The 23,710-nt window shown below is 45.3% G+C and overlaps 1 protein-coding gene across 1 annotated transcript in view; it reads left to right on the plus strand.

The window, feature by feature from the left end:
* Positions 1-23,710, plus strand: part of SH3RF3 (SH3 domain containing ring finger 3) — a 250,662-nt gene that overhangs the window by 203,479 nt on the left and 23,473 nt on the right. Inside the window, exons 6-8 of the mRNA XM_052774044.1 lie at positions 2,108-2,278; positions 5,626-5,876; positions 9,889-10,196. Coding sequence (XP_052630004.1) covers positions 2,108-2,278; positions 5,626-5,876; positions 9,889-10,196 — 730 coding nt within the window. The remainder of the gene's footprint in view (positions 1-2,107; positions 2,279-5,625; positions 5,877-9,888; positions 10,197-23,710) is intronic.

The following is a 23,710-nucleotide window of genomic DNA, read 5'->3' on the forward strand; positions in this document are numbered from 1 at the left end:
TTGGATATTCAGGCTTACTGGAGGCTGAGTTGGGGGAATTTGCAGAGAGGAACAGAAAGAAACTAGTGGGAGAGCTGGAGGTAGCTGCAAGGGAAAGCAGCCTATGATCCATTTAGGGTAATTTCCTTGCACCTTCTTCCAGCATCTCAACCTGTAAATTACATTATTACATGTAGCCCCCTGGGGACAGGGCTAAGTGAGGCTATGTAAAATGCTCTGTCTTTGACCCCGCTTTACCCGTAGCTTTTGAATATGAGTCCTGTGTAAGCAGCGACTTAAAAAGGGGTAGTCAAAGCCACGCTTTCTGCTCCCTGGAGTGAGCGCAGTCCAGCACTTTCCGTTACGTCCTAGCAGAGCGCAGTGCTGAAGGATTAGCACTGAAGCATGCAACCTTATTTCATGTCAGGGTGATGCATTTTAATGTTCTTCAGTTCATATGTAGCCTTATGTTTTCCATCAGGTGAACAGCTAGAGACCTGCTCAGGACCACCTGATTATATAGGCTAAACGAAGGATGTGCAGGATGGTTTCTCCCATCTGTTGACTAACGCAACACAGTTTCTGATTAGGTCTTTGTACCCCTTGCATGTGGTAAACAGAGCCAGGCACATCAGCCTAAGCATGCCCCAAGGAGCTGTTACCAAATATTTCATATTCTGCTCATTACTGCTGTTTATTTACTGCCTTCAGAATAAAAATAAGGAAATCTACTGGTACCATAAAGGAGTAGAATCAGAAAAACTAACAGGATTTATTCCTCAATTATATTTCCTGGAGAGCAGAGGTAAAAAGCCATCTATCATTTTTATTGGCTGCAAGTCTACAATCACAATGGTTATAGTTTTCATTATTTCTCTGGTTCGCTGCTATAAGGTGGGCAGCAAGCCTCTTCTCACCCACCCCTGAGCCTAAGAGCATTCTACTGCACTTTGTAGTGTAAATGCACTTTCTCTAAGTGTTTCCCCATTTGTCCTAATCTCTCTGCACTGCCTGTAAAGCACAAATTAAAAAAAATCTCAAGAAGGCACAACCTCGATCAAGAATTACCAGAAATCCCTTTTTGCATTTGTAGAAAGGCGACAGTACCAAAAAAAAAAATGGTATTTACAAAGAAAGTGTTGTCCTGTGTGTGCACTCTTGCTATCCTATCCCAACTTTCCGTTATTCCCCAAAGCGCAAGCAATCATTCTTAATTTTCAACAAGGATCTCTCTAAACAGAGAGAATATCTTTAGGGACTTTAAGTTGTAGTCATTTCACAACATTAGACACGTCCCTGAAGTAGTAACGGAAGAACAAAAGAGAGATAAAAAGGAAGACTCTAAACAAAGGGAATAAATAAAAGCTGTAATTAAATAAATAAAAAGTTCTACATATTGAGTCCTCGTTAAAGATTTATTAGAATACTTGCATGCAAAACATCCAAAGCCAAATTTTACCTCTTCACTTACATAAGTAAAAATCCCCTTGCAGAATTTGGCCCTCTGTCACTTTTTGTTTTACCCACATAATACAAGAATTACTATACCAGATCAGAACAGTCTGGTGTGTTGTTTCTAAAACTGGCCAGCATAAATAGCGTTGAGAAAGCTGCAAGAAAAGCTGCCTTAAATGTTTTTGAAGCAGCCTACCCATAAGAAAAGTTTCTTCTGAAAATCTGCAGTAGGGGTGGCTCCCACCCTGAAGCATCCGAATATATACTTCATCCAGATGTTAGGCTTTGCAAAGCCTTCCTACTCGAGTCTTGGTTACTCTGGCTGTCTCTGTAATGACCTTGTCCTCTGAAACTGCTGCTCAGCCTTTAACTTCAGTGCTGCTTTGTGGTAGTGTTTTGCTTTGGTTGTGTCCTGAGTGAGAAGTATGTCCTACGAATTTCTAAATTGCCCCCTCCCTTTAATCTGATTAGTTATTCCTTTGCTGTCTTAGCATCCAGTTGATCTTGTCTCTGCCGTTTCTTCTTTGGTGTGCTGTAATGATGTCCCTTTTTAACCACCATTTCTGAGCAGTGTTTCTGCTCGCTTTCTGCTCTGCGGGGCTGGAGTCGAAGCAGGAGAGGTGGTGGCTGACATCAGCTGTGTGCTTTCTTCTTGTGTGACCTCTCCCCGCAGCTACCTAGCCCTGTACGCCTACAAGCCTCAGAAGAACGACGAGCTGGAGCTCCGCAAAGGTGAGATGTACCGAGTCATTGAGAAGTGCCAGGACGGCTGGTTCAAGGGGACGTCTCTGAGGAGTGGGATGTCTGGTGTCTTCCCAGGCAACTACGTGACGCCTGTTTCAAGGTGAGGACCACTGGCCAAGGTGGATATGCCCGAGCTGGGGCTGAGAGGGATTCTGTGTCTGGAGGATGCTGAAAACAACATAGCTCTGCTATTAAATCACATTCCCCTTCCAGAAATTTTCTGGTGGCATTGCAAGCTTGGGTAATGAAACTTGCTGGTTGTAGCATTGGAGTTATCCGTGTTCTCAGAAGACTTCACTAGTTGTGTTAGATGATGGCATTTACAACCTCTGACTTTACAAAGTCTGCTGAGCCCAGGTTTTACTATTGTAAAGAATCTGTTGGCTAATGATCTTTTTATTGTTATAAAACTACTGGACATGTAACGGGGATAAACAAACAAAGAATGCTTGTGTCTTGCTTTTCAGTAGCTCCTCATGTAGATTTTGTTTTTCTTGAATCAAAGATCTTGGAGTGTTTGGATCTGGACTAATGTTTGAACCGTTAAATTTCAGAAGCGGTAGGAGAGTTCAGTAAATTGTCTGATTTTAGCTACCTCTGTCTCAGTCGCAGAAGATGAGAAAAGGAAAGAATAGCACGTTTGGGGAGGAATGCCTTTTGTCAGAGTTTGGTGTTGGACGACACCAATCGAAGGTTGTTTCTGATCTAGAGCCCACTCTGAAATAGTCTGCAAACTGAGGAGAAAGTTCATCACTGTGTCCCAGCCTGTTTTGCCTCACATGCTCCTTGCAGGTCAATGTTGCCATGTGTATGCCCGGATCTCCTTTAGAGCAACCGTGGGTTTGCAAACCGAACTCACTCCTTCTTGTATGCTTTCAGTCTCTCCTCCCACATGCACAGAGTCTCCACCATCTTTCACTCCTCTCCAGAGAAAGGCACTTCACAACTCAGACAGTGTTGGTCTTGGAAAATTGATCCAGATTTGTTCCAACTTCAGTTTATGTCAAGTTTGTAATATGTGGACTGAGCAAGACCAAAAGTTAAGAGCAGATTAGAAGATGATAACTTAAGCCTGCTGACAGTCTTAATATTGCATTTCAGTAAAAAAAACCAACATTAATTAACCCAATTAATGGGTTCTTCACTCTTCATCAACCTAAATGTATTTACCTGGTTTTATAGAGCCCCTTGGCTGCCTTCACTCCTTGCCTTTTCAGCTCTTAATTAGTAAAGAAGCTTGTGCTGAAGGGTTGGTGATCTGAATCAGCAAGACTTTATTAAATGCAGCATGTCACAGCTAGAACAAGACAGAGAGAAGTGCTAAAGGGCAAAAGTGCTTTCCACAAAACCCAAAAGCAGCTTTATGATTATATTTATGATTCTGCAAGCTAATTAAGTTCCTGTGTAAATCACCCTCAGTGAGAACAACAAGAAAAATCTGATAGCAACAAAATCTCCTATTTGCTGCGCTTTCAACTGACTTTGTTCCCCTTTGACAGCAAAGCAGAGGGTTAGATTCATGCATGTTTTTCTGCCACTCCCTACAAAACCTAAGAAAAAGAAGTTGCCCATGAATTTAGTAACACTGAACTAGATTTATAAGCTGCCAAAGCGCATGTGTGAGCAGAGCATGGTGGAAAAAGGACAAGACCCTTTAGACAGACAGACAGGCACAGGGCAGCAGAGAAAATTTGCCACGTGCAACATCTATCCAGCGCTGTGGGAGTCACAGACAGTTTCTGTACTGTCGGTGTGCATGTTTGCCTGAACGCAGCTCTCGGTGGATTATTAGGTGTGCTTTTCTGGCAAACTCAATCTAGTGCAGATGGCCAAGCCAGCTCCAGCTGAAACTTGCTGCTACCCTGCCAGCTCTTCACAGCAGATGACAGTCAAGATTTCCATCTGGTGGGATTCCCAGCTTTTCCCTACCTGGAGGCAGATGAAAAAAAAATTGAAGAAAAAAAAAAAACAACCTCAGATTCATTTAGCAAAATGTAATCCAGGCAAACCTTGCACCATGGGACGAGTCAAGTCAATGACACCACAGTGTTGTTTTTCCTCCTGAGATTTTGGAGGGAGGGGAGATTGGGCAGAGGGGATGGCTATCTTTTGCACCATATCTTCCAGCCTGTCTTTTGGTCTCTTTCTATCAGAATTTCACTCTTCTGGCTCTTCCCCTTTCCATTCTTTTCTTAGGGTTGCTTCTTCTGTCTTTCTTGTCCTCTGAATTGGGCCAGATTGTTCAGCGCACTCCTCCTTTCTGCTCTTCTCCTCCTCTCTGTGTTCCCACACAACAATTTTGGGGCCCCAGAAGTTCTCCCACTCCCACCCCCCATAGATTGGTCTTGTACCCTTTCCGTTATCCCCTCCTCCCTTGCTAACCCCCTGCACTGTCTCATTTCCATTTCCTCCACCATGCTTTGTTCTGTGTCATATCCCCTCTGCTGTCCTTCCCTGGAGAGGACCTTGGCACACGGAGCAGCCTGGGAGAGGAGACAGCACAAAATGATCCCTCTGTTTCATGGCATCTACTGCTGGGGAAGGAAATTACTCAGGAACCTGAGTAAGAAACTCAGAGAAGGAGCTGCTGAGCAGCAGCTGAGTTTGTCCATTGGTGTCCTTCTGTCCTCCCCAGTGTCCTGCGCTGGTCACAGAGTCTCTAGCCAAGTGGTGAGAGGACCAAGACCTGCTCTAGGCTGAACTCATTACGTAGGAGAACGAGCCTCGTTCCTTCCCTCCAAGGTCTCCCCAGCCACTCAGACGAAACACAAACTATGCCTACAGTTTAAGTGAGCAGCAAAAGAAGGGTTGATTATTGTTTGGATTTCCTTTTCAGTAAGGTCAGCTGCATTCCCTCCCCTTTTGCATTTCCTTAGCAAGTCTAAGCTAGGGCTGGTTACATCGGTAGGGTAAGTGTTCAGCCAAGCCAAGCTCTGCCAAGTCTGCTGCTTTTCAGTCCCCTTCAACAGCCACACACCAATTTGGTGTTATCCATCTTTTTTTCTCCCTGTGGGGCTGTATGCAGGTTTGGTCCTAAGAAAAGATCTCTGAGTCTGTTTTAATTATCACTCCATTAGTGCCTGTAAAATAGCCTCTGGCACACAAAATGACATTTGGGAGATATCCTTTTTTTCTGAACTTAGATTTGTGATTTTACTAGCAACTATTCAGACAGAAATGTAGCTTAAGAAAAAAAAGTGATGAGAAAAATTGTCGTTTCCATTTTTACCCTGCACTTCTTCCCACAGGATAAAGGGTTGAAAATGTTCTCCAGCATGCTGACGACTGTGTCCTATAAAGATCAATATATATCTATATCTCGTTTTACTTTAACACCTGAGAGGGTGTCATGCTGGACCCCCTAAGTAACTGGGGGTGCTTATCAGCGTTGTGGCTGGGTGTCGGGGTCTCCGCAGCATGCTTACACTGTGCCTTGTCTCCACGCAGGGTGCCGGTGGGAGCCGGGCAGCCCAGGAACAGCGGAGCCGGGGGAGCTCCGACAACGAAAGGAGCCCCAGGAGCCATCCACCCCATCGGGGCCGGTCACACCAATGCCACCACGGCCGTCAGACCTGTTGTCCCTATCACTGTGCCTCAGACGCATCCCCAGCTACAGGCAGCCTCTCCGCAGCTGAATAACTGCTTGAGGTATTCAGCTCAGCAGCCAGCCAGCCAGACCCGCAGCGCCATGCAGATGGGTATGTGCGTACGCCCGCCGGTGCCTCTCGCCCTGCGTCGGCAGGATTAATGTCGTACCCCTCGAGCGCAAGCCTCTTGAATCTGCCTGTCCCCGCAGCTTGCTTTCTCGTTTTAGTCACAGCTCAGTCAATGTGGAATAGAGTATGTTTTATTTGCTTGTAATATTTATGGGCTTCTATTGATCCCTGGGAACCACGTTGTGTTTATCAGATTGTTCTGTTGCTACAGCTGAAATAGATTATAGTGTTTACAAATATTTATACAATTTATCTGAGTGAAAGCAAACACCCTGCATACTGAGGAGATTAACAGTTCTGAATCCGGTTGGCTTGCTGATGGAAAAATACTGCCCTTATCGCAGGGCAAGTAATACACGACTTAAAATTAAGAAGCATTTCATCGGGCTTCAGGGATGAAAGGTATTTATTAGGCAGAACAGGACCCGGTGTTAGTGATAAAGCAAAAGATCTGAAAAATGCTGCCACCTTTTTGAAATGAGAATAAGAGCTTTTCACGCCAGGGGGCCTCTGTTCTTTCTAGGTTCCCTTTCTGATGTACAGCACAATTTTCTAGAGTACAGTTTATTCCCCTCTCCCTGATGTTAAACAGCTCTGATGTTGAATAAAGTAAAAGTAAATCCTGTGGTGGAACTTTATAGCAAAATTTAAAACATTTTGTTTCTGATTTTTTATAGGCATGTGAGCCATTGTGTTTACAAAGGCAGATTAGTGAGGACTGTGACTGCTGAAAACTGAGGTCTTAGACACAAAACAGCAGGCACAAATGAGAAATACACTGTGGTGTAAGTCATGGATTCATACCTTTTGAAGCCAGAAGGCACCATTATGACCGTCTAATCTCACCTCCTACACAGTCCAGACCAAAGGGAAGAAAACATAATCAAATACGTGTGAATCTGAATCTTGAACAGTGCAGGCTGCTCCGTGCAACAAACAGCGGCAGGACTTCACATGCCATCCATGTCACACTGGGGAGTAATCGATTTACCCTCTTTTTGTCTAGTTCAGAAAGTGCTGCTTTCCCCTCAAATCACACCCTTCCAAAAGCCCTTCTGCTGCCACAGCGCAAAGGCAGAAACGTCCCCTCTCGGGCAAGGCTCTCAGGAAGCATTGGGGTGCTCCTGGTGCCTCCTGTGCCCATGCCAAGAGGCAGACGGGCTCCCCTGAAACTGAGGTGACACATCATTTTGCCCCACGCATCTGGCATGCCCCACACCTTCCTTCCACGACGCTGCTGTGCTACACCTCCAGCAGCTTATCTGATTTAAGATTGCTCCTCCAGGTCACTCTGACATCTTAAAGTGCCAAGGAGTTGGCAGGTAGGGTGATCCAGGGACCACAGAGCTGCTCCAAAACCTCCTAAGTGGGGAGTTCTCCAGCCCTTCCAGAAGGTTAATGAGATTGTTGTTTTAATCAAATAAACCTTTGCCAGGATAAATAAAGGAACTTTTTCATCATTATCAGTATTTTTCTCCATAATGGATGTCCTCACCAATATCCTGTCGACCAGAGCCTCTCAAAAGGTCTCTTTAGTCCTGCAGGACAGGGCAGTGCACACTGACTTTTGGAAAACCTTTCCAAGAGAGGCAAGCTGGCACAGTATTCAAATCACGTTTCTGTTGGCTTGCAATATACATGAGTAACAAATCAATTTTGCACAAGGCCACTAATGTAGGAATACACCCAAAGTGAAATATGAGTGGTGTAGAACAAAAATAGCCTTCAGTGAGCATTGCTAATTAATAGCATGTTTGATGCAGCACAGTCCAGATCCAGAGATCCCAGAGCAAAGGCATACATTGTAACAGTAAGCAGATGAAATTACAGAATAAAATGTGAGAGCTCTACTCAGAGTTGATTTTTCTCAGGCCATTTATTTTACTGTTTCGCATGTTTTCTGTTTCTTGTGCATCTGGAAACACCGAGTCCTATATGAAAGAAGTAATATACCTAATATGATTATCAAATCAGTCTTCTGCATCCAGGTACATGCAATGAAATTCCATTATTGTGCTTTTCCTCTAAATTTAGGAAAGCCATTGCTCCCTACAACCAGTAGTTCAAAACCTTGACCCTGCAAGCTTAACCATCCTGGAAAATTAGATTTCTGGCAGCAATGGTTGCTCATCACACAGGTTCCAAACAGGAAAATCAGAAGGAGGGAATCACTTTGAGATAACCAGTGGTGCCCTGTCTGGCTCTCTGGAAGGAAATTGCACTGTCCAGTCTCTGGTTTTGGTAATGCACGGAGGGGAGAATGGCAACTGAGAGTAAGAATAGTCTTGAAGACATCTGTAATAATTTTTAGGCCCTTCCTCATGCTACATGGTAAAATAACATCAAATTCAAGACTGGTTAATGATAATTTGGTTGATTTGCTATGAGCAACATTAATAAAAAGAGATGTTACAGAGTCAAGGAGTTACCATGAGGGAGAATCATGTAAACTTTGGAGGTGCTAATCTGATGATCACTGGCCCATCACGTTCAGTATCACTTCAGATAATAGGGCATAAGGCTGGGGGATGAAATTCCCTCCTGGCAGCAGTGCTCAGCTGGCGTAGTGAGTATGATTAACAGCACTCCTTATTGTTTCAATCCCTGGTAATGGGTGCCGCTGTTAACCACAGAAACAGAAAATAGTGGTCTGAGTTGTTCTAGCATTGTTGTTTAGTTATAGATCGAGTGAACTCCAGCTGGTCCTGCGTAAAAATGTATCCTTCGGATGAATTTGTAAGAAAACCACAGATCAGAGTGGGTCAGAAATTTTCTAGAAAAATGCTTCTTGGTCAAAGAAAAGCTGATCTGTTGGACTCAAAGCTTTTTGTCAGGAATGGATGAAGTTCAGCCGGACTTCAGCCATGAAGCTGTCCTGGCTCAGGTTGCAAAGGGAATAGACAGCTGCCCAGAGCTGTTCGCTGCAGAGGACAGCAGTGCAGTGACCAGTTTCTGTGTTTTCACGTCCCAGGTGAATGCCCTGACCAGAATAGAGGTTATTGTGGGGTGGGCGAGTAGGTTGTGCTTAGAAGAATGTTCAAAGGTTCAGATTTTGCACTGAGGCAGAACTAAACCAGATTATGAAACCTTGAAATCGTTTGTGAAATGGGCATTTTCCAGCCAGCCCTACTATTGAATCATTTAAGCGAGGGAATGTCTGAGAGTGGATTTGGGTTCTGGTCTGTACGTACTTGAAGTGGAGCTGTATGTAGATTACACCTTAAGCCATCAACCAACCTGGAAGTCAAAGGCAATATTGTTGTGGAAGTGGACCTGGAGCTTTGCCACACTTTTTGCAACATGAACCATGCAACGGGCTCCTGGATCCCTGGAGAGCTGACCTCGGCAGTGTGTCATGGTCACCGTTAAAGAGATGAGCGCTAATTCCTGGTTCCTAGTGCTTGTAGGCAGGGTTTGCTCAGCAGGGGCAGCAGGACTAAAAGGCACTGCATGGTCCCTTAGGGACTTTGCTGGCAGAGTCGAGGCTGAGCTCAGAAATCCTCTGGTGGATTTCTGTTTAATTTATCTCGTGCAGCACAGTGATGTGCCGTTGATCATTTTGTTAGGGCTGAAACAAGAGCCCTTCCTTTGTAATTGCTGGCTTCGAGGTCCGTGTGGATCACCTGGGCTAGCCCTTTAGGTCCCTTGTTGCGTTGCTCCGAAACCTATCCGGTTAGGAGGGGGTCCTGGAGGTTCGCAAAACAGCTCGGCTGGAACGATATAAGGTATTTTAAAAACACGGTAGGCTTGCTGTTTATTTCCAAGCATGGGCAGGGGTGGTCAGGCCGTCCCCCAGTCACATCAGTAGGGAGGACCAGCCATTTCGGTGACCGCAGACAGGGCGATTTTGCCGAAAACACTCGCAGGCTGAGATAATCCTGGGTTAAGACTAAAAGCTTAGCTCCTCATCGGGCCCTGATGGGGGATGGCCGCCGAAGGTCCGGGTCTGGCAGCGCGTGGGGAGCTTAACCCGTTCTCTGTCCTCCCTCCACAGCTCACCCCCCGGTGCCGGCCCCGGAGCGGCCCACTGCCACGGTCTCGCCCCTGCGGACGCCCAGCTCGCCCTCCCGCTTGCCGGCGGCAACCATCCGTCCTCACCCCGCCATCTCCCCGCAGCACGGCCACCAGCCGCCCGCCACCCCGGGGAGCCGGCCCCTCATCCCCCTCACCTCCGCCGCCGCCGCCATCACCCCACCCAACGTCAGCGCGGCCCACCTCAACGGTGAGGCGGGCGGCGGGTCCCTGGGCGGCCCCGTCACCCCTGGCCCCGCTGGAAAGGCCGAGGAGAGGAAGAACGAGAAGGTAAGGGCCGCCGCGCGCCCGCCATCGCCCGCGCTCGAGGAGGGACCCTGCGCCCGCCATCGCCCGCGCGCCCGCCGCCTCTCCCTCTCACGGGGCTCTCGAGGAGGGAGCCTGCGGCCGCTGGAAGCCGGTTTTCTTCGCCCGCCGGCTTGGGCATCCTCGTCTCGCGTTATTTTCACGCTTCATCCTTTTCCCCCCACCCCGCACCATCCCCAACGCGGCTCTCGCGTTACCCGCTCGCGGGTGGGTAACGAAGTTGAGCCGCTAATGGGCCGAATTTATGCGTTTCTTCCAACGATCGGGGCCTGCATCTTCCGATTTGCAGTGGTGCGGAAAGACGTTATGGCGGGGTCTTGGCCGCCGAAACCAGGTGGCCGAGTCAGAAGCCATCTGCCTCGCTACGTGGGAGAAGTTGGCGGTGGTACCAGCCCTGGGGCAGGTGCCACAGGCACAGTAAAACGCTGGCTCGTGAGCAGCAGGAGCTGTTTTACTGCTCCAGAAACATCTCGCCTCTGTTTCTTGCACAAACTTTCGTTGCAGTGGCACAGCCAAATGTGGAGGAGGGAATTAAGTACGGCTTGTTGGGACATAGGTACGATGTGCTGTAGGTTCAACTTCTTAGGAGCCAGCAGTGGGACCGATAGCTGAGTGCCCGGCCCTTGTTCACCTTGCTAAGGAAAGCCACCGTGGAGAGCACTCAGCCTGTTAGGTTCTTGGCAAATATTTTGCTTTTACCAAATGTTTACATTGTGTTAGCAGTTGCCATTTATCAAAGCTGAGGGTTATCTCCGTACTGCCTAGCAGAACCCGCTGATACAAACTGCCTGCTGGAAGCAAGATCCTGGTTTGTATCTGAGTAGGAGGAAGACATGTGGGGGCCTGCTTTTCCTTTGGTCCTGCAAAAAATCCTTTCCGTACGTTCCCCAAGCTTTTCCATGGTGACAGGCACATACGGGGTAAACATTTACTTTGTATATTGTAATGCCGAGGTTGCAGGTCTCATGTGTGGTCAGGGTCACAGGTAATCCCTGGTTTCACAAGATGAGGAACACAAGTTTTAAAATCCTTTCCTTAATCCTGTCTTGAATTTTCTGTGAGTCCCTTTTGGTGAAAGAAGGGTGTAGAACTTCTGCCCTGGATGTGAAATTTAGGTACTTGTTTACAAAGAATGACTTCCAAGTGTGCATCAAGGACTGCATGCTGTGTGAGCAGAACAATACCTGCCACTTCTGTAAGTCCAAGGAATTGTACGGTATTTGGCAGAAGGTGGTAGATCTGCACGTTACCTCAGAGCTTTGTGTACTGGCTTATTTAATAATTCCTAAAACATATCATGCTATTCTATAGGTCCATATATTTTAATTCATGTGGGACTGCACACTGAAATTTCTTAGGCAAAATTATATCGAGTCCCTTCCTAAGATACTGGTTAACCTTTCCCAAGCTGTTACAGCTTTAAGTTACTGAATTTGGATGCAGAGAAATAAAGTTACGGGGTTTTTGAGCTCCACGGATGAAGGGGAGAAGCAAATAATATACTGCATCATTGCAATGAGCATTGCCAAAGGCCAGTTCAGTGCCTGGGAAGTATCAGAGAGAAGTGAGAATAAAAATTTTCATCTCTGACTGGCTTTGGTGGTGCATTACTGCCCTGTGTTGAACAATATATTCCTGAATCTCCTCCATGTCATATTTCACTTTCATTTTAGAAAGATCTGAGTTAACGATGCTGCCTTTCCTTCTAGAAGTAGTGACTGATGTTTTGCCAGTTAAGTTGTGTTCCTATTTTTTCCATAATCCCAAATATTTCTTTGAAGCAGTAGAGAGCTTGGATAATGCCAGACTAAAGCTGTATAACTATTCAAAAAGGAATCTGTGAGTCAGAACTGGAGCCATATCTGGAACCATGCTTGATATTTCCAAAGTGGAGGCTGGTTGGGCAGGTTTTTTGGTAAATAGGGAACAGTCGTAACACTCAGAAGGAATATCTGTGGAGAGAGGCAATATCTGTTATCAGTACACCTGATTGATAGGAAAAAACAGACAAGTCCGAGGAGCAAAAAACAGAAGCAGGGACATAACTAGCAAACTGCCAGATAAGCAAAGATCGGAAGCGATTTATCTGAGTTAGTTTCATTATATTAATCAGTCAGGTACTTTGAGATGAAAGGAACAGAGGGGTTGTTAGTAAGAGGAGCGATAATAAGGTCTTCAGCTCTACTGAACACCAGACAGAAGAAATGCACAGGTAATTATCTCCTGAGAAATTGAGATTAGCAAATTGTATCTGAGGTAAATTGTAATGTGCCATAAGATTAGCATTGTTGTTGGAATCAACAATTTTTGGTGTCCCATCAAAATATTAATTTTAATCCCAGCTTAGTCTTTCCACTTTCTTTTGTAGGAGTCCCTTGAGGATGAGGGCTGAATGATCAGAAGGAGAATGGCTGTTTTGGGAAACATTCTCTTGTTATTAACCACGTTTTTCTGTCACACACTGATTGTCAGTGTGAGTTCACTACGGTACAGAGGGCACATGGTACGTAGGAAGAAGTAGTTTGCATTTGGGGATGGACATGCTGAGGATCCGTTGGTTTTCACGGTTCTGTTGTAGAAGATGTTTCTTTTGATGGCTACGGAGATAAATTGCAATTCTTGCATTTATCACTGATGTAGTCAGATATATTGGTCCTTGGGAAATTTTCTTCAGGTGATGAGTTCAGCAAGGTTGGTTGGCTGCTTGAAGGCTGGGCTGGGAGATAGTGGGGAAAAGTATTTTAAGATATAATCTTCTACCAATTTATGTTTTATGATTTCCCACCTAGATGCCACTCAAGGGTACCAAATGTGACATCAAGGGGCAGCTGCTGTAGTGAGTCTGTATATGCTATTTGTGTTGCTTGTTCCAAGACAGAATTGTCTTTACCTTGGGAGCAGCCTTGCTGAGCGTACTGGTGAGGTTGTCACTGTTAATGCTTTCCTCTGTGCAAATGTTTATATGCCAGTATCACAGGTTCCTGTTGGTGTGCAGCAGTCAGACACAGGCACATCCCAAGATTTCTCTAAAATCAAGGGACTCCAATTCCAATTTCTACCCGTTTCCTTGTGGTTCAAAGGCAAGTGGCAGAAATAATCCTAAGGATTACGGTTTTCAGCTCAGCAGGAATGGTTTTCTTGCTCGTCTTCTATTAATACAGCAAATAAATCCTTAGGTCTATTTTTTGACATCTCTAGTTCTCTACTTCAGCTTATTTCTTGAAGGTCTTGATCCAGACTTCCAAACCTGCAGGTGAACCTTGGCACCTACGTTCATTTAGGCACTCTAATAATAGTGTCTTACTGTCATACTCCTGCTGACTTAATCAGGAGGTAGAATATGGCCTCCACACCAGTCTTCACTTGTCGGTATGCACCTACCCCCAGAGGATCCTGTCTGCAACTGGCCTTGTGCTCTGCTTCTCAACTCCTTGACCAGCCTCCTGTGCGTTTAGGGAACAGTTTCAAAGGTGCTCTCCTTTGCGAGCTGCTGGTGGTAGTTGATGAAAGACTGAGCAATAGACAGTCCTTTAAGTCCACTGTGCAACAGTGCTTGGAAAGTGCTCAGGCAGCCAAGCAGGCTTAGAAGTAGAGCACTTGAAAATCAAAGCTGTTTCAGTGCTATACGCAGGCAGTACAAAGCAGCAGGAAAGGCGGCTCACGCAGAGGTAGCACAGACATTACAGCAATAACAAGCTGGGGACTGAATAAAGACAAGGGAGCGTGGCAGAAGTCAAAGAGGTAACGATGGGCAGGGCAGCACGGGGGAGAGAAGAGCATTAGCAGCTGCCGGGAGATATAGCAGGGGGCACTGGAGAAGGGGTGCCAGTGGGGAGGATGGAGGTGAAGGATGCTGTGTAAAGGCCATGGGGAGGGGTCCTGAAAGAGGAAAGTTGGAATACAGGGGCTGAAATCTATCTGAAGAAGGCAGCTGAAAAGAGGAAGGTGTAAAGGAGACTCTCCTTTTTCTCAAATATTTCCCGCCTGAGGCCAATTTTTCTTCTTTTCCAAGACGGAGGTTTCCTTCCCCAGAAGGAAAATAATAATTCTCCCCCAAAGTCACTCTATTCCAAGTTAGGAACAGGAGTGTCCCAAAGACATCACAGGGACAGGAGGGAGGTAAAATAGAGAGTAAACGGGGAACACTCATTTCCTTTAAGGGTAGGGGGTGGTATCAGGGGCTCTTTGAGCTGTCACTTCATCATTTGCTAATAATATCTGCATGTGTAACCATCTGAAACTCAGAGAATTCAATGCCAGTTCCCGAAGCTTCTGAACATCTGAAAGAAAGGGATGGCGATCCCAGCTGTGGAATGGAAGCAAAACCCTATGTTTTGGGGGCTTTTTTAAATGAGAACCCTGGTTTTTCAGTCACGATGAGCACTGCCCAAGTTCAACTGGTAGATTACAGCTGAGAGCTTGTAATTATGGCATGACTACTGCTTTGACCTCGGTCAATTTTTGCTATAATAGTTTCTGCTGAACATAATCTGGGCTGGTGCTTAATACCTCTGATAAAACCACTTGTTTGAATGAATTAATGCATTTCTCATTAAATGTGCTCCTCATTACGTTAATCAAATCAAGCAAATCATGATGGGTGGTTTGACCACTGTAATTAAACTTTCTTTAAAATCCACTCATTTGGCTTTTGATGAGGATTTTGATTAAACTCTTCCAAAATGTCTGGCCCAATATCTGCTAAAGAGGAAAATAAGAGCTTGCACTAGCGAGCAAGCCATTAATTCATCACTGAGTTATACCAATTCCTTACTGTTTTACCTAGCCAGAGTATATAGAAATATTTGAAAATTGGCAATGTAAAATCAAACATTTCTTACAAGTGTGCTGAGAGAACAAATCTGTTTGCAGCTTTAAATTTAGTAACTATGTCCCTGGAATATATAGAGGATCTGGATAAGCAAGTCACAACAAATGGGAAAATACACTGGGCCGCTGTTTACTGATGTTAAGACAACAACAGACACATCTCCAGAAAATTACTTTGAACATGCACCAACAGTTTTGTATGTGAAGACTGAATTGGTAAACATCTGTCTGTTCTCACCATTGTCACTCACTTTCTCAAATATTGGTCCTTCTGCTCAAAATAGCTGCATTCCTCAAATGATACAGTATGTTTGGCATGATCCTGGTGTAAGGACTACATTACAAAACAGAACAAGCCAAGGCCTGTTTTCTGGCCCTGCAAGTGTCCCTGCATGACTTGCATCCACACTTCTAAGCTTTCTTCTCCGCCCAAAATAGGGTGACTGCATCCAGACTGCTCACTGAGAACAGTCGTGGTATGCGGTGTGGCCTAACCCATGCCCGTGCGTTGTCCTGGGAGAGCGCTAGTTGATATAAGCCAAACCCACAGTGGTTAATGGATGCAGACCAGGGTTTGACGCTAAATCCTGGCCTTGTTTTATATGCCAGTATAGACATGAGCAGAGAGACTTCTCTCTCCACCGCTCCCCCTTTCCACCAGTGCCCTCCTCTGCCGTCCCCTGCTTTGCAGCCCAGTGCCCGGTCCCACCAGGCAACATCCCTCAGTGCAGACCCGCCGCCTGCACGCTTAGTCGCCCACCCTGGCTTTCCGTAGGGTTGGAGGCTAGATCAAAAGCCCTTTGAAAATCTGGCTTCGTAAACTCTGAGATGCTCTTTGACCTCAGTTCACATTACAGCTGTCTGTTTAAGCTCTCCGTTGGCAGAACTGAAACTGCCTGAAGGACCTGATCCTACACGGTCGTGCACCTTCAGTTTTCACTTACTAAGTGTTAAGTCTCTGCATTGCAACTTCTTCTCATACTAACTCGTCCCTGAGTGAAAAGGGTTTGTTATCGCTTCATGTCCACTGAAGAAATTTAATTCCTTATCCAGAAAATGGAAGATCAGTCTCAAAAGTGAAGTGTTGAGCACTTGCAAGGACTTTGTAGATATAAAAGGACACGACAAAAATAGTGGTCACCCTGGGACAAGTAAAAGAAGCTAAGGACAGAGTTGATGAAAGTAGTTTTTTCAGATACAAAGTCAATATTACTGACCCTGACTTTTTGGAAGAGGAATTCAGTCTTCCTAGCAGATATGCAATGATTCAATATTTTTCACTTTGTAACCAGTTCACCTAAGAAAGCCCCATAAGTTGTACAGGTATGAAATGGAACGATAACAACTAAGTGACTAAATGGAAGCAGCGCAAGACATAAGAACGAACAAATTGCACAAGAGCAGAAGAGCCTGGTTTGAATTATTAGAGTAAGTGTATCAACATATAGAAAGCATTAAGAGGAAGCAACATTGGAATAGTAATGTGAAGGTTTGCATCAGAAAACTAAAGAATAAGTTCTGTGATACTAATTTGCTTGGGTACTCCGTAAGACATCCGAGTCGGTCCTGGAGCCACCAATACCATAGTTTCACCGATCATTTTCAGAGTCAGATTTGACTTTTCAGTTTAACGTGTGTTCCAGTTTGTTCCTCAGTAAGGACGCTTTAATCTGGAATGGTTTAGTGCAGTTCTCTCAGGACTTGTGCACAGAATACATACTGTTAATCCATTTCCTCTCAACAAAGGCAAGGGGACTGTCTTCATCACAAATGAACCACTGCTTCCCATGCTCCAGAAAGCGAATCTTGGCTCTGTGACCAGCAAGTGATTCACCAGAAACTTGGCCAGGGAGTGGAAACCTCTTTTTCTGGTCATGTGAATTCAGGCCACAAAGTTCTGGTTTAGGGCAGAGAACTCATGCTTAAAATCTCTCCGGCACCTTCTCCTTCATCGTTAGATTTCAATTTGAAAGGACAAAAACCTGGCAAGTCGCTGATGAATATTTCAAGGCTGGCAAATAACCCTGCCAAAAGCATGAGCCCCAGCTGTCAAAACATAGAAAACTTCAGCTTTACAATTAAACAGATTTCTGTTATTTCTGACTGGCTAGGATTCTTTTGCTTAGATCAAGGGCAATAAGCCATTGATCAAAATTTCTTTTTCTTCTTCGCATTTTTGATGTTAGGAAATGCTTTCAAACTCCCCACAGATATTTCAAGCGTTGACTTTACTGCCAAGCAGTCTCCGAAAGCTATTCCTCTTCTCTCTCCTCTCCCCCCGCCTCTGCTTATCTGCCTCATAGTGCTGTCAGGATTTCTCAAGTGTCCACAGTGGATTTCTCTAACGTCGTTTCGAGTGGTTCTATGCTGCATTCTGCGGCCGTAAGGGGAAGCGGATCCAGGGGAGGAGAAGAAGGAGAGTGCTTTAGCTTCAAGAGGAAATTCAGTTTATCTTCTAACTGGAGACAAAGCTGTTTGGATGCCAAGGCACAGCGTTCTTCTGGCACCTGTAGAGACCTGATTTTATAACACAGAGGACCCAGAGGCTTTTACTAAATCCCTAGTGCTTCTTAGGGAAGAAAGTAGAACTGACAAAAGAAAGAGCATGCAAGGGAGCGCTGGAAGCAGAAGGCTGGAGGCGTGTGTGTGCGCGAGTGCGTGTGCATGTCTGCGTGTGAGCATCCCGGCACTGGCGTTCCCATGGCGTTCCCCTGCCTGCAGAAGGAATCACGCAGGACCAGATGGCTGGATGGGGCCAGGCTGTGGGAGGGGATGGCAAGCATCTCCTTGGATTAATCGGGTGAAATGTAAGCACTCTTGCGGTATCGATGGGAGACATTGACACATCCCGGCTGTTGAGGGATCATAGGGGCCAATCCCCACCCCAGACCACACAACTCTGGAGCTGAGCATCCCATCACAGCTTCTGCCCTCTCCCTGCCCTGTGCTGGAAGAACGTGGTTTGATCCCTCATTCCTTCATTACATCAAGCTCCCAACTCCCGTGCACAGGTAAAAAAAATAACAGAGTGCAAATGCTGTGCCTGTCCCTGTCCTCCACTTTCTGCCTTGGAGCAGTAACACGCGGAGCCGGCATGGGGCTGCCACTGCCCCACCACTCCCAGGAAGGAGGACATGGAGGATGAAACCATTCCAGCAGAAAAACACAGTAAGAAGCTGGATGCCTTGAAAACAATGACACAACTTGCAATGTGTCAGAGTTGGTGGCATCTTGGCCTCCCACGTGTCCACGACTCATTTGCTTTCCTCAGTGGTGTTCCAACTGCGAATTCACAAGCCAGTAAGTCTTAAACCACCAAGAGGCAACAGAGATTATTCACTCAGATACAACTGTCTCAGGTGCCGATGCAGTTGTTTTGTGGAGACAAAGTTTGAACTTTCCTGTGAAAATCAACTTTTCAGTGCCCATGTTTCTTTTTTTGGTCACACAGGTACTGGTAATTTTCCTTGCTCTTCTCTGTAGTTACGCATAATAGGTGGGTTAAAATATCTAGCATCAATGCAAAAATACTTCCATAAGTTCTGTTAGAAGAATTACATAAACTAAATGAAATTGCAGTTTCTGACAAACATCAGTACTGTAGGAACAGCACGTTATAACAGACAGCAGATATCTGCAGCATGTTTCTGTTTTTATCATGTAACTCGAGGGCATAACCAAGTTACAGCAAAGGGGTATTTATCTTATTTTGTACATTTTTGTTTATTTTTCATTTTGCAGTAGCAGCAGAAAGATTCACAAGACCTCAGCTTTTCTTTTGACAAATGGTAAAGCCACTTTAAAGTCAGTCTGGGTTGTTATTTTTTTGACTGAACATCTCAAGCATCTAGTAATTCCCTTCAGACCGAGTCAGTGCTGGTCTCTGAAGGACTGAAAAAAAAAAAAAACGTTCTTATGCCCTCTGGAGAAAAGATCAGTCTCAGGAATTCAGAAAGTACACCATGCAAAAGTTGCTTTTCAGACGCTATGTCTGCAGGCTGCCTGTAATCAATTAATATAGTGTGTCAAACAGTCAACCTTTTAAAAACCGATTCATTATAAAGGCAGAACTCAACCTGTTGCTTTGCTTTTTTGCATGTATTTTTTTGTTTGTTTCATATTCATTGATATGTTTCTGTAAGTTAAGACTATAGAAGCTAAAATATTAACCTTCGCTCACAGCTCACTGTATTCGGCACACTAGCAGCAGGCTGGCATTGGGCTTCATCACCAGATGCCCCAGGGAGAGAAGAAGTAATTTAATGTGAGTCCATTGGCAACTTGTTTTGCAGTAAAGTAGATTTCCTGTACTGTAGTTCCTAGTCCAAATTCATGATCAGTTCAAATCTGGTATATTTTACAATGGAACTAGCTGGCTTTTTTGATGACTTCCGAGATCTCTATTCCCTCCTGTACAACATCATGTTATTCTTCATATCTTAAGTTTTGAAACAGAAAAGGGGGGAGGTCAGGCGGGCAAATCCTATCAACACGGTGGTGCCTGCTGTGGCAAGGGAAACGCATAAGCTAGGCTTTGATCAGGACATGAAAGAGAGAACTGATTTTCCAACTCTTTACGTTTTCCTGGGCAGGTTTCACATCTAAGCCAGATACTCCTGGTTGGCAGGCTTAGATACAACCTGGCCGAGCGATAGAGCTGGCCAGCAGGGAAGGTGGCACGGAGGAGGTAGGAAGGATGGTGGTCCCACAGGCCTGGGATGGGTTTCCATTCACCAGCCATGATAAAGTCAGATGCGTGCTGACTACCCACCACAGATGTCTAACTTTTCTTAAAATCATTCAATTAAGATAATTCCGTAACTTCCCTGGGCAATCTATTCCTGTCCTTTCATATTCCTAAGGCCAGAAAATTCCCTGTTATCCCTCCTGACTCTTTTATGGTTACAAATGAATCTTGCTTCTTCATGTCCTGCTCCAGATGAAGAGCTGATCAGCTTTCTCCTGACAGTCTTCCATGTATCAGAGAACTAACAATGTGTTCAGTCCTCAAGAACTCTCTTCTTTCAACCTCACTGAGGCCAGCTCCTAACCTTTCTTCACAGGTAATGCTTTCTAGGCCTCTGATTACACTTTCAGCCCATCTCTGGGCAGTCTTCAGCTTGCGGGGGTCCTAAAGAGCAGTGCCCCGGAGTGGAGTTTTGCTGAGACCTTGTTAGTGCCAATTAGGATGGAATAAGCACTTCCCATGGCTTACATACAAGATGTTTGTTAATATGTTTCCAGATGAAGTTTGCCTTTTTTGCAGCAGCATCTTGACTTATGCCAAGTTTGTGATCCAGTGTAACTCCCACGTCCCTCTTCGCAGAGCTGCTGGCTGGCCACTCGCTCCTCATTTTGCATCTGTGCATTTGATTTCTCCTTCCTAACAGCAGCATGCCATGCTTGTCTTTACAGATTTACATGGTGATTTGGGACCATTTCTCCATTTTAGGAAAATTGTTCTGAATTCTTACCCTGGTTATCCTTCTGTTGTGGGTTAACCCTGGCAGGCAGCTTAGCCTCACCAAGCCGCTCACTCACTCCCTGCCACAGTGGGAAGGGGGAGAAAATCAGAATGGTAAAAGTAAGAAAACTCATGGATTAAGATAAAGACAGTTTAATAGGTAAAGCAAAAGCTGCATGTGCAAGCAAAGCAAAACAAGGAATTCATTCCCCACTTCCCATGGGCAGGCAGGACTTCAGCCATCTCCAGGACAGCAGGGCTCCATCACGCCTAACGGTGACTTGGGAAGACAAACACCATCACTCCGAATGTCCTCCCTTCCTCCTTCTTCCCCCAGCTTTTATTGCTGAGCATGACGTCATATGATATGGGATATCCCTTTGGTCAGATGGGGTCAGCTGTCCCGGCTGTGTCCCCTCCCAAATTCTTGTGCACCCCCAGCCTACTCACTAGTGGGGCAGCAAGAGAAACAAAAAAGGCCTAGACGCTGTGCAAGCACTGCTCAGCAATAACTAAAACAAGGTGTGTTATTACCCTTGTGTGGTCACAAATCCAAAACTTAGCACCATATGAGCTACTACGAAGAAAATTAACTCTGTCCCAGCTAAAACCAGTCCACCTTCCAACTGCTTGCAGACTTAATCAGCTCAGTGCCCACTGCTGGTTTTAGAAGCGCACTCTCTAGCTCACTTACCAAGTAATTAATGAAAAGATTGACTAGCACTGCAACTGAGACAAGCCCTGTTGGTACCTACTTGAAATGTCCTCTTGGTTTGACAGAAAATCGTTAACTGGAAAACATTGCAAAGCAACTGGTAGCATCTGGTTAACTGCAGTTTGAATTCTTGCATGTATACTGCTGAGTTGAAAAAAGAGAGAGTTCAAGACTGGAAGGCAGCCTTCAAACACACACATTGCTGTCCTAGCAGGAAGAAGTTGAAGGAACAAACTTGTGCGAGATATTCATCATATTGCCTGCTCTGCTGTGGGAAGATTGTCAGATACAGCAAAGTAATCATAGTACAGGAGCTTGAATAGAAGTCATGATTGCTTAACTAATGGACTACTAATTCTGTTATCTTTATAGGCAGAGACATTCCAATCAACCATGATCAAATTGAAGATGAGGCAATTCTAAGTCAATGTTTACCCACACTGTTTTGCTAAAATGAAAATAAGAAAGGCTGTCAGTCTGTACAGACCATCAGCCACTGCGGTCAAGGAGAAATCTTGCACTGTTATCTGACTTGTGTAAAAGGGTTTTCGTCTTCACCTATGGAAAGTGGGCTCGGAGATGGACTACTATGACAAAGCTGTCATTTCCGCTCCAGTGTGGTAGTGATTTTATCTTTATATGGTTTCCATCATTTTCAGATGTGGGGTGTATGTGCCCAACATCTTCACAGAGGCATTTTGAGCTTATGTGTTAAAATTGACCATTTCTTTCTGTTAGCGGGAAGGATCCACCTTTTATTTCAGGTCAGGCTGGTGTCTTCTGCATCGGTTAACTAGCTGGCAGAATAAAGAGGAATATGCTGTATATGTGTTGTCATTGCTAATTATTTCTGCAGTAGTCGCATGTGAAAACACCAACCAGATGTCACTGCCTCATTGTGTAGCACGCTCCAGACAAGCAACAAATTCGTGTCCAGAGAGCTCTTGAGGTTACAGATGTGACTATGTGTGTAACCCATCTGAGATGCCCCTCACTGGCTGCACCACTGAAATTATCCTACTACCAGGTTTGGCATAAAGCATGTCCTCGGACATCTTGGGGTTACCCAAATCAGCTTAACCCTGACGTTTGAGCTAATGTGTTTTGTCTCACCGTTGGGGTAGGATGAGGAAATGGAGAATGTTGGCTTAGGTGGCACACGTGACAGGTGGTAATTTGTTAGATCAGAGCAACTCAATTGCATTTAATTATATGGTCATACCTGCAGGTCATGTGTCAGGGAAAAAAAAGTGGATAAAACAGACAAAGGAATGGAAGATAGAATGGAGCGATAGGATTGCAATGTAAAACCAGGCTTAGCGCAAAAGGGAAAAAAAGCCCCAGTGCTGTTGACTCCCTTCCCTACTTATCCCTAGTTGTTCCCTTTGGTTAGCTGTATTTTTCATTGATGATCCTTCTTGCTCAGCTCTTTAATTTAAGAAAGGGGACTTTTATACTCCTAAAGACCCGACTTTAGTATAAGGATACTGGGAGGGTTTTTTAGCAAATGGTCTTTGATGGCTCCATTTTTATTTTTTAAGTAAGTAACAAAAAGACAAAACTGGGAAAAAAGGTGAAATCCAATTTTTGCTGAAGAGAGGATGCTCTTATTACAAATGCTGCCAGGGCTTGAGCAGCTTCTAGCAAGCCTTGTGCTATTGCAAAGCTTACTAGTAATTACAACCCAAGTGTTGTGACATTTGGAAAGCCGCATTGCCTTGGTCACTTAATCAAAGAAATTGTCATTTCCATGCCCGGGCATTCCTCTGACACTGACAGCCACTTACTTTGCAATCCTTTAAAATGATTCTGGGATTTTTTCTTCATTTTTTAAAGAGCATACGTGATCAATTGGTCCGTATAAGAGAAAAGGACTTCAGCCAACTCGGTGTGTCCCACGAGTAATTCACAGGGCATTGCTTGGAAACATAGTAGGACTGAAAATGCCTGTAGCACAGCTGACGGGGAAGGTTGCAGAAACCTCAGCTGCATTGCCTGCAGAGCTTATGCCCCGTAATAATTGATGGCACCTCAGTGCGCCGGACAAGAGCTCTGTCCCTGTGCCGTGCGGCGAGGACTGCGATGCCCGTGGATACAGAGCACCAGGGGCTCCCTGCACGCCCACGGGCGACGAGGGGCTGAGCTTCCCCTTGCTCCCAGAAAAGAAGCCGTCGGCTCGAGCACGTTGGTATTTCTCTTCTCGATGCTAATGAAGCATCACTTGCCTTGTTCGAGACACGCTGTCACAAGGGCAGGAGGGCGCAGGGGCAAGACCTAATTTTTTTAATGCATGAAATACATTACGAATCTTTTTTTTGGGTGCTCAGGTTTGATGCTGTGGGAGCTGCCAAAACTGGAGGGCAGCCTTCAGAGAGAGTGAAATTTTCATGCTCCTGGCTTTGGTGGTGCCAAGGACCTGCTTCTGCAATGTCAGACCATCTGAGAACCGTCAGGGCCCCTCTCGTTCCT

This window comes from Harpia harpyja, chromosome 22 (genome assembly GCF_026419915.1).
Source record: "Harpia harpyja isolate bHarHar1 chromosome 22, bHarHar1 primary haplotype, whole genome shotgun sequence".
NCBI classification, from domain to species: domain Eukaryota; kingdom Metazoa; phylum Chordata; class Aves; order Accipitriformes; family Accipitridae; genus Harpia; species Harpia harpyja.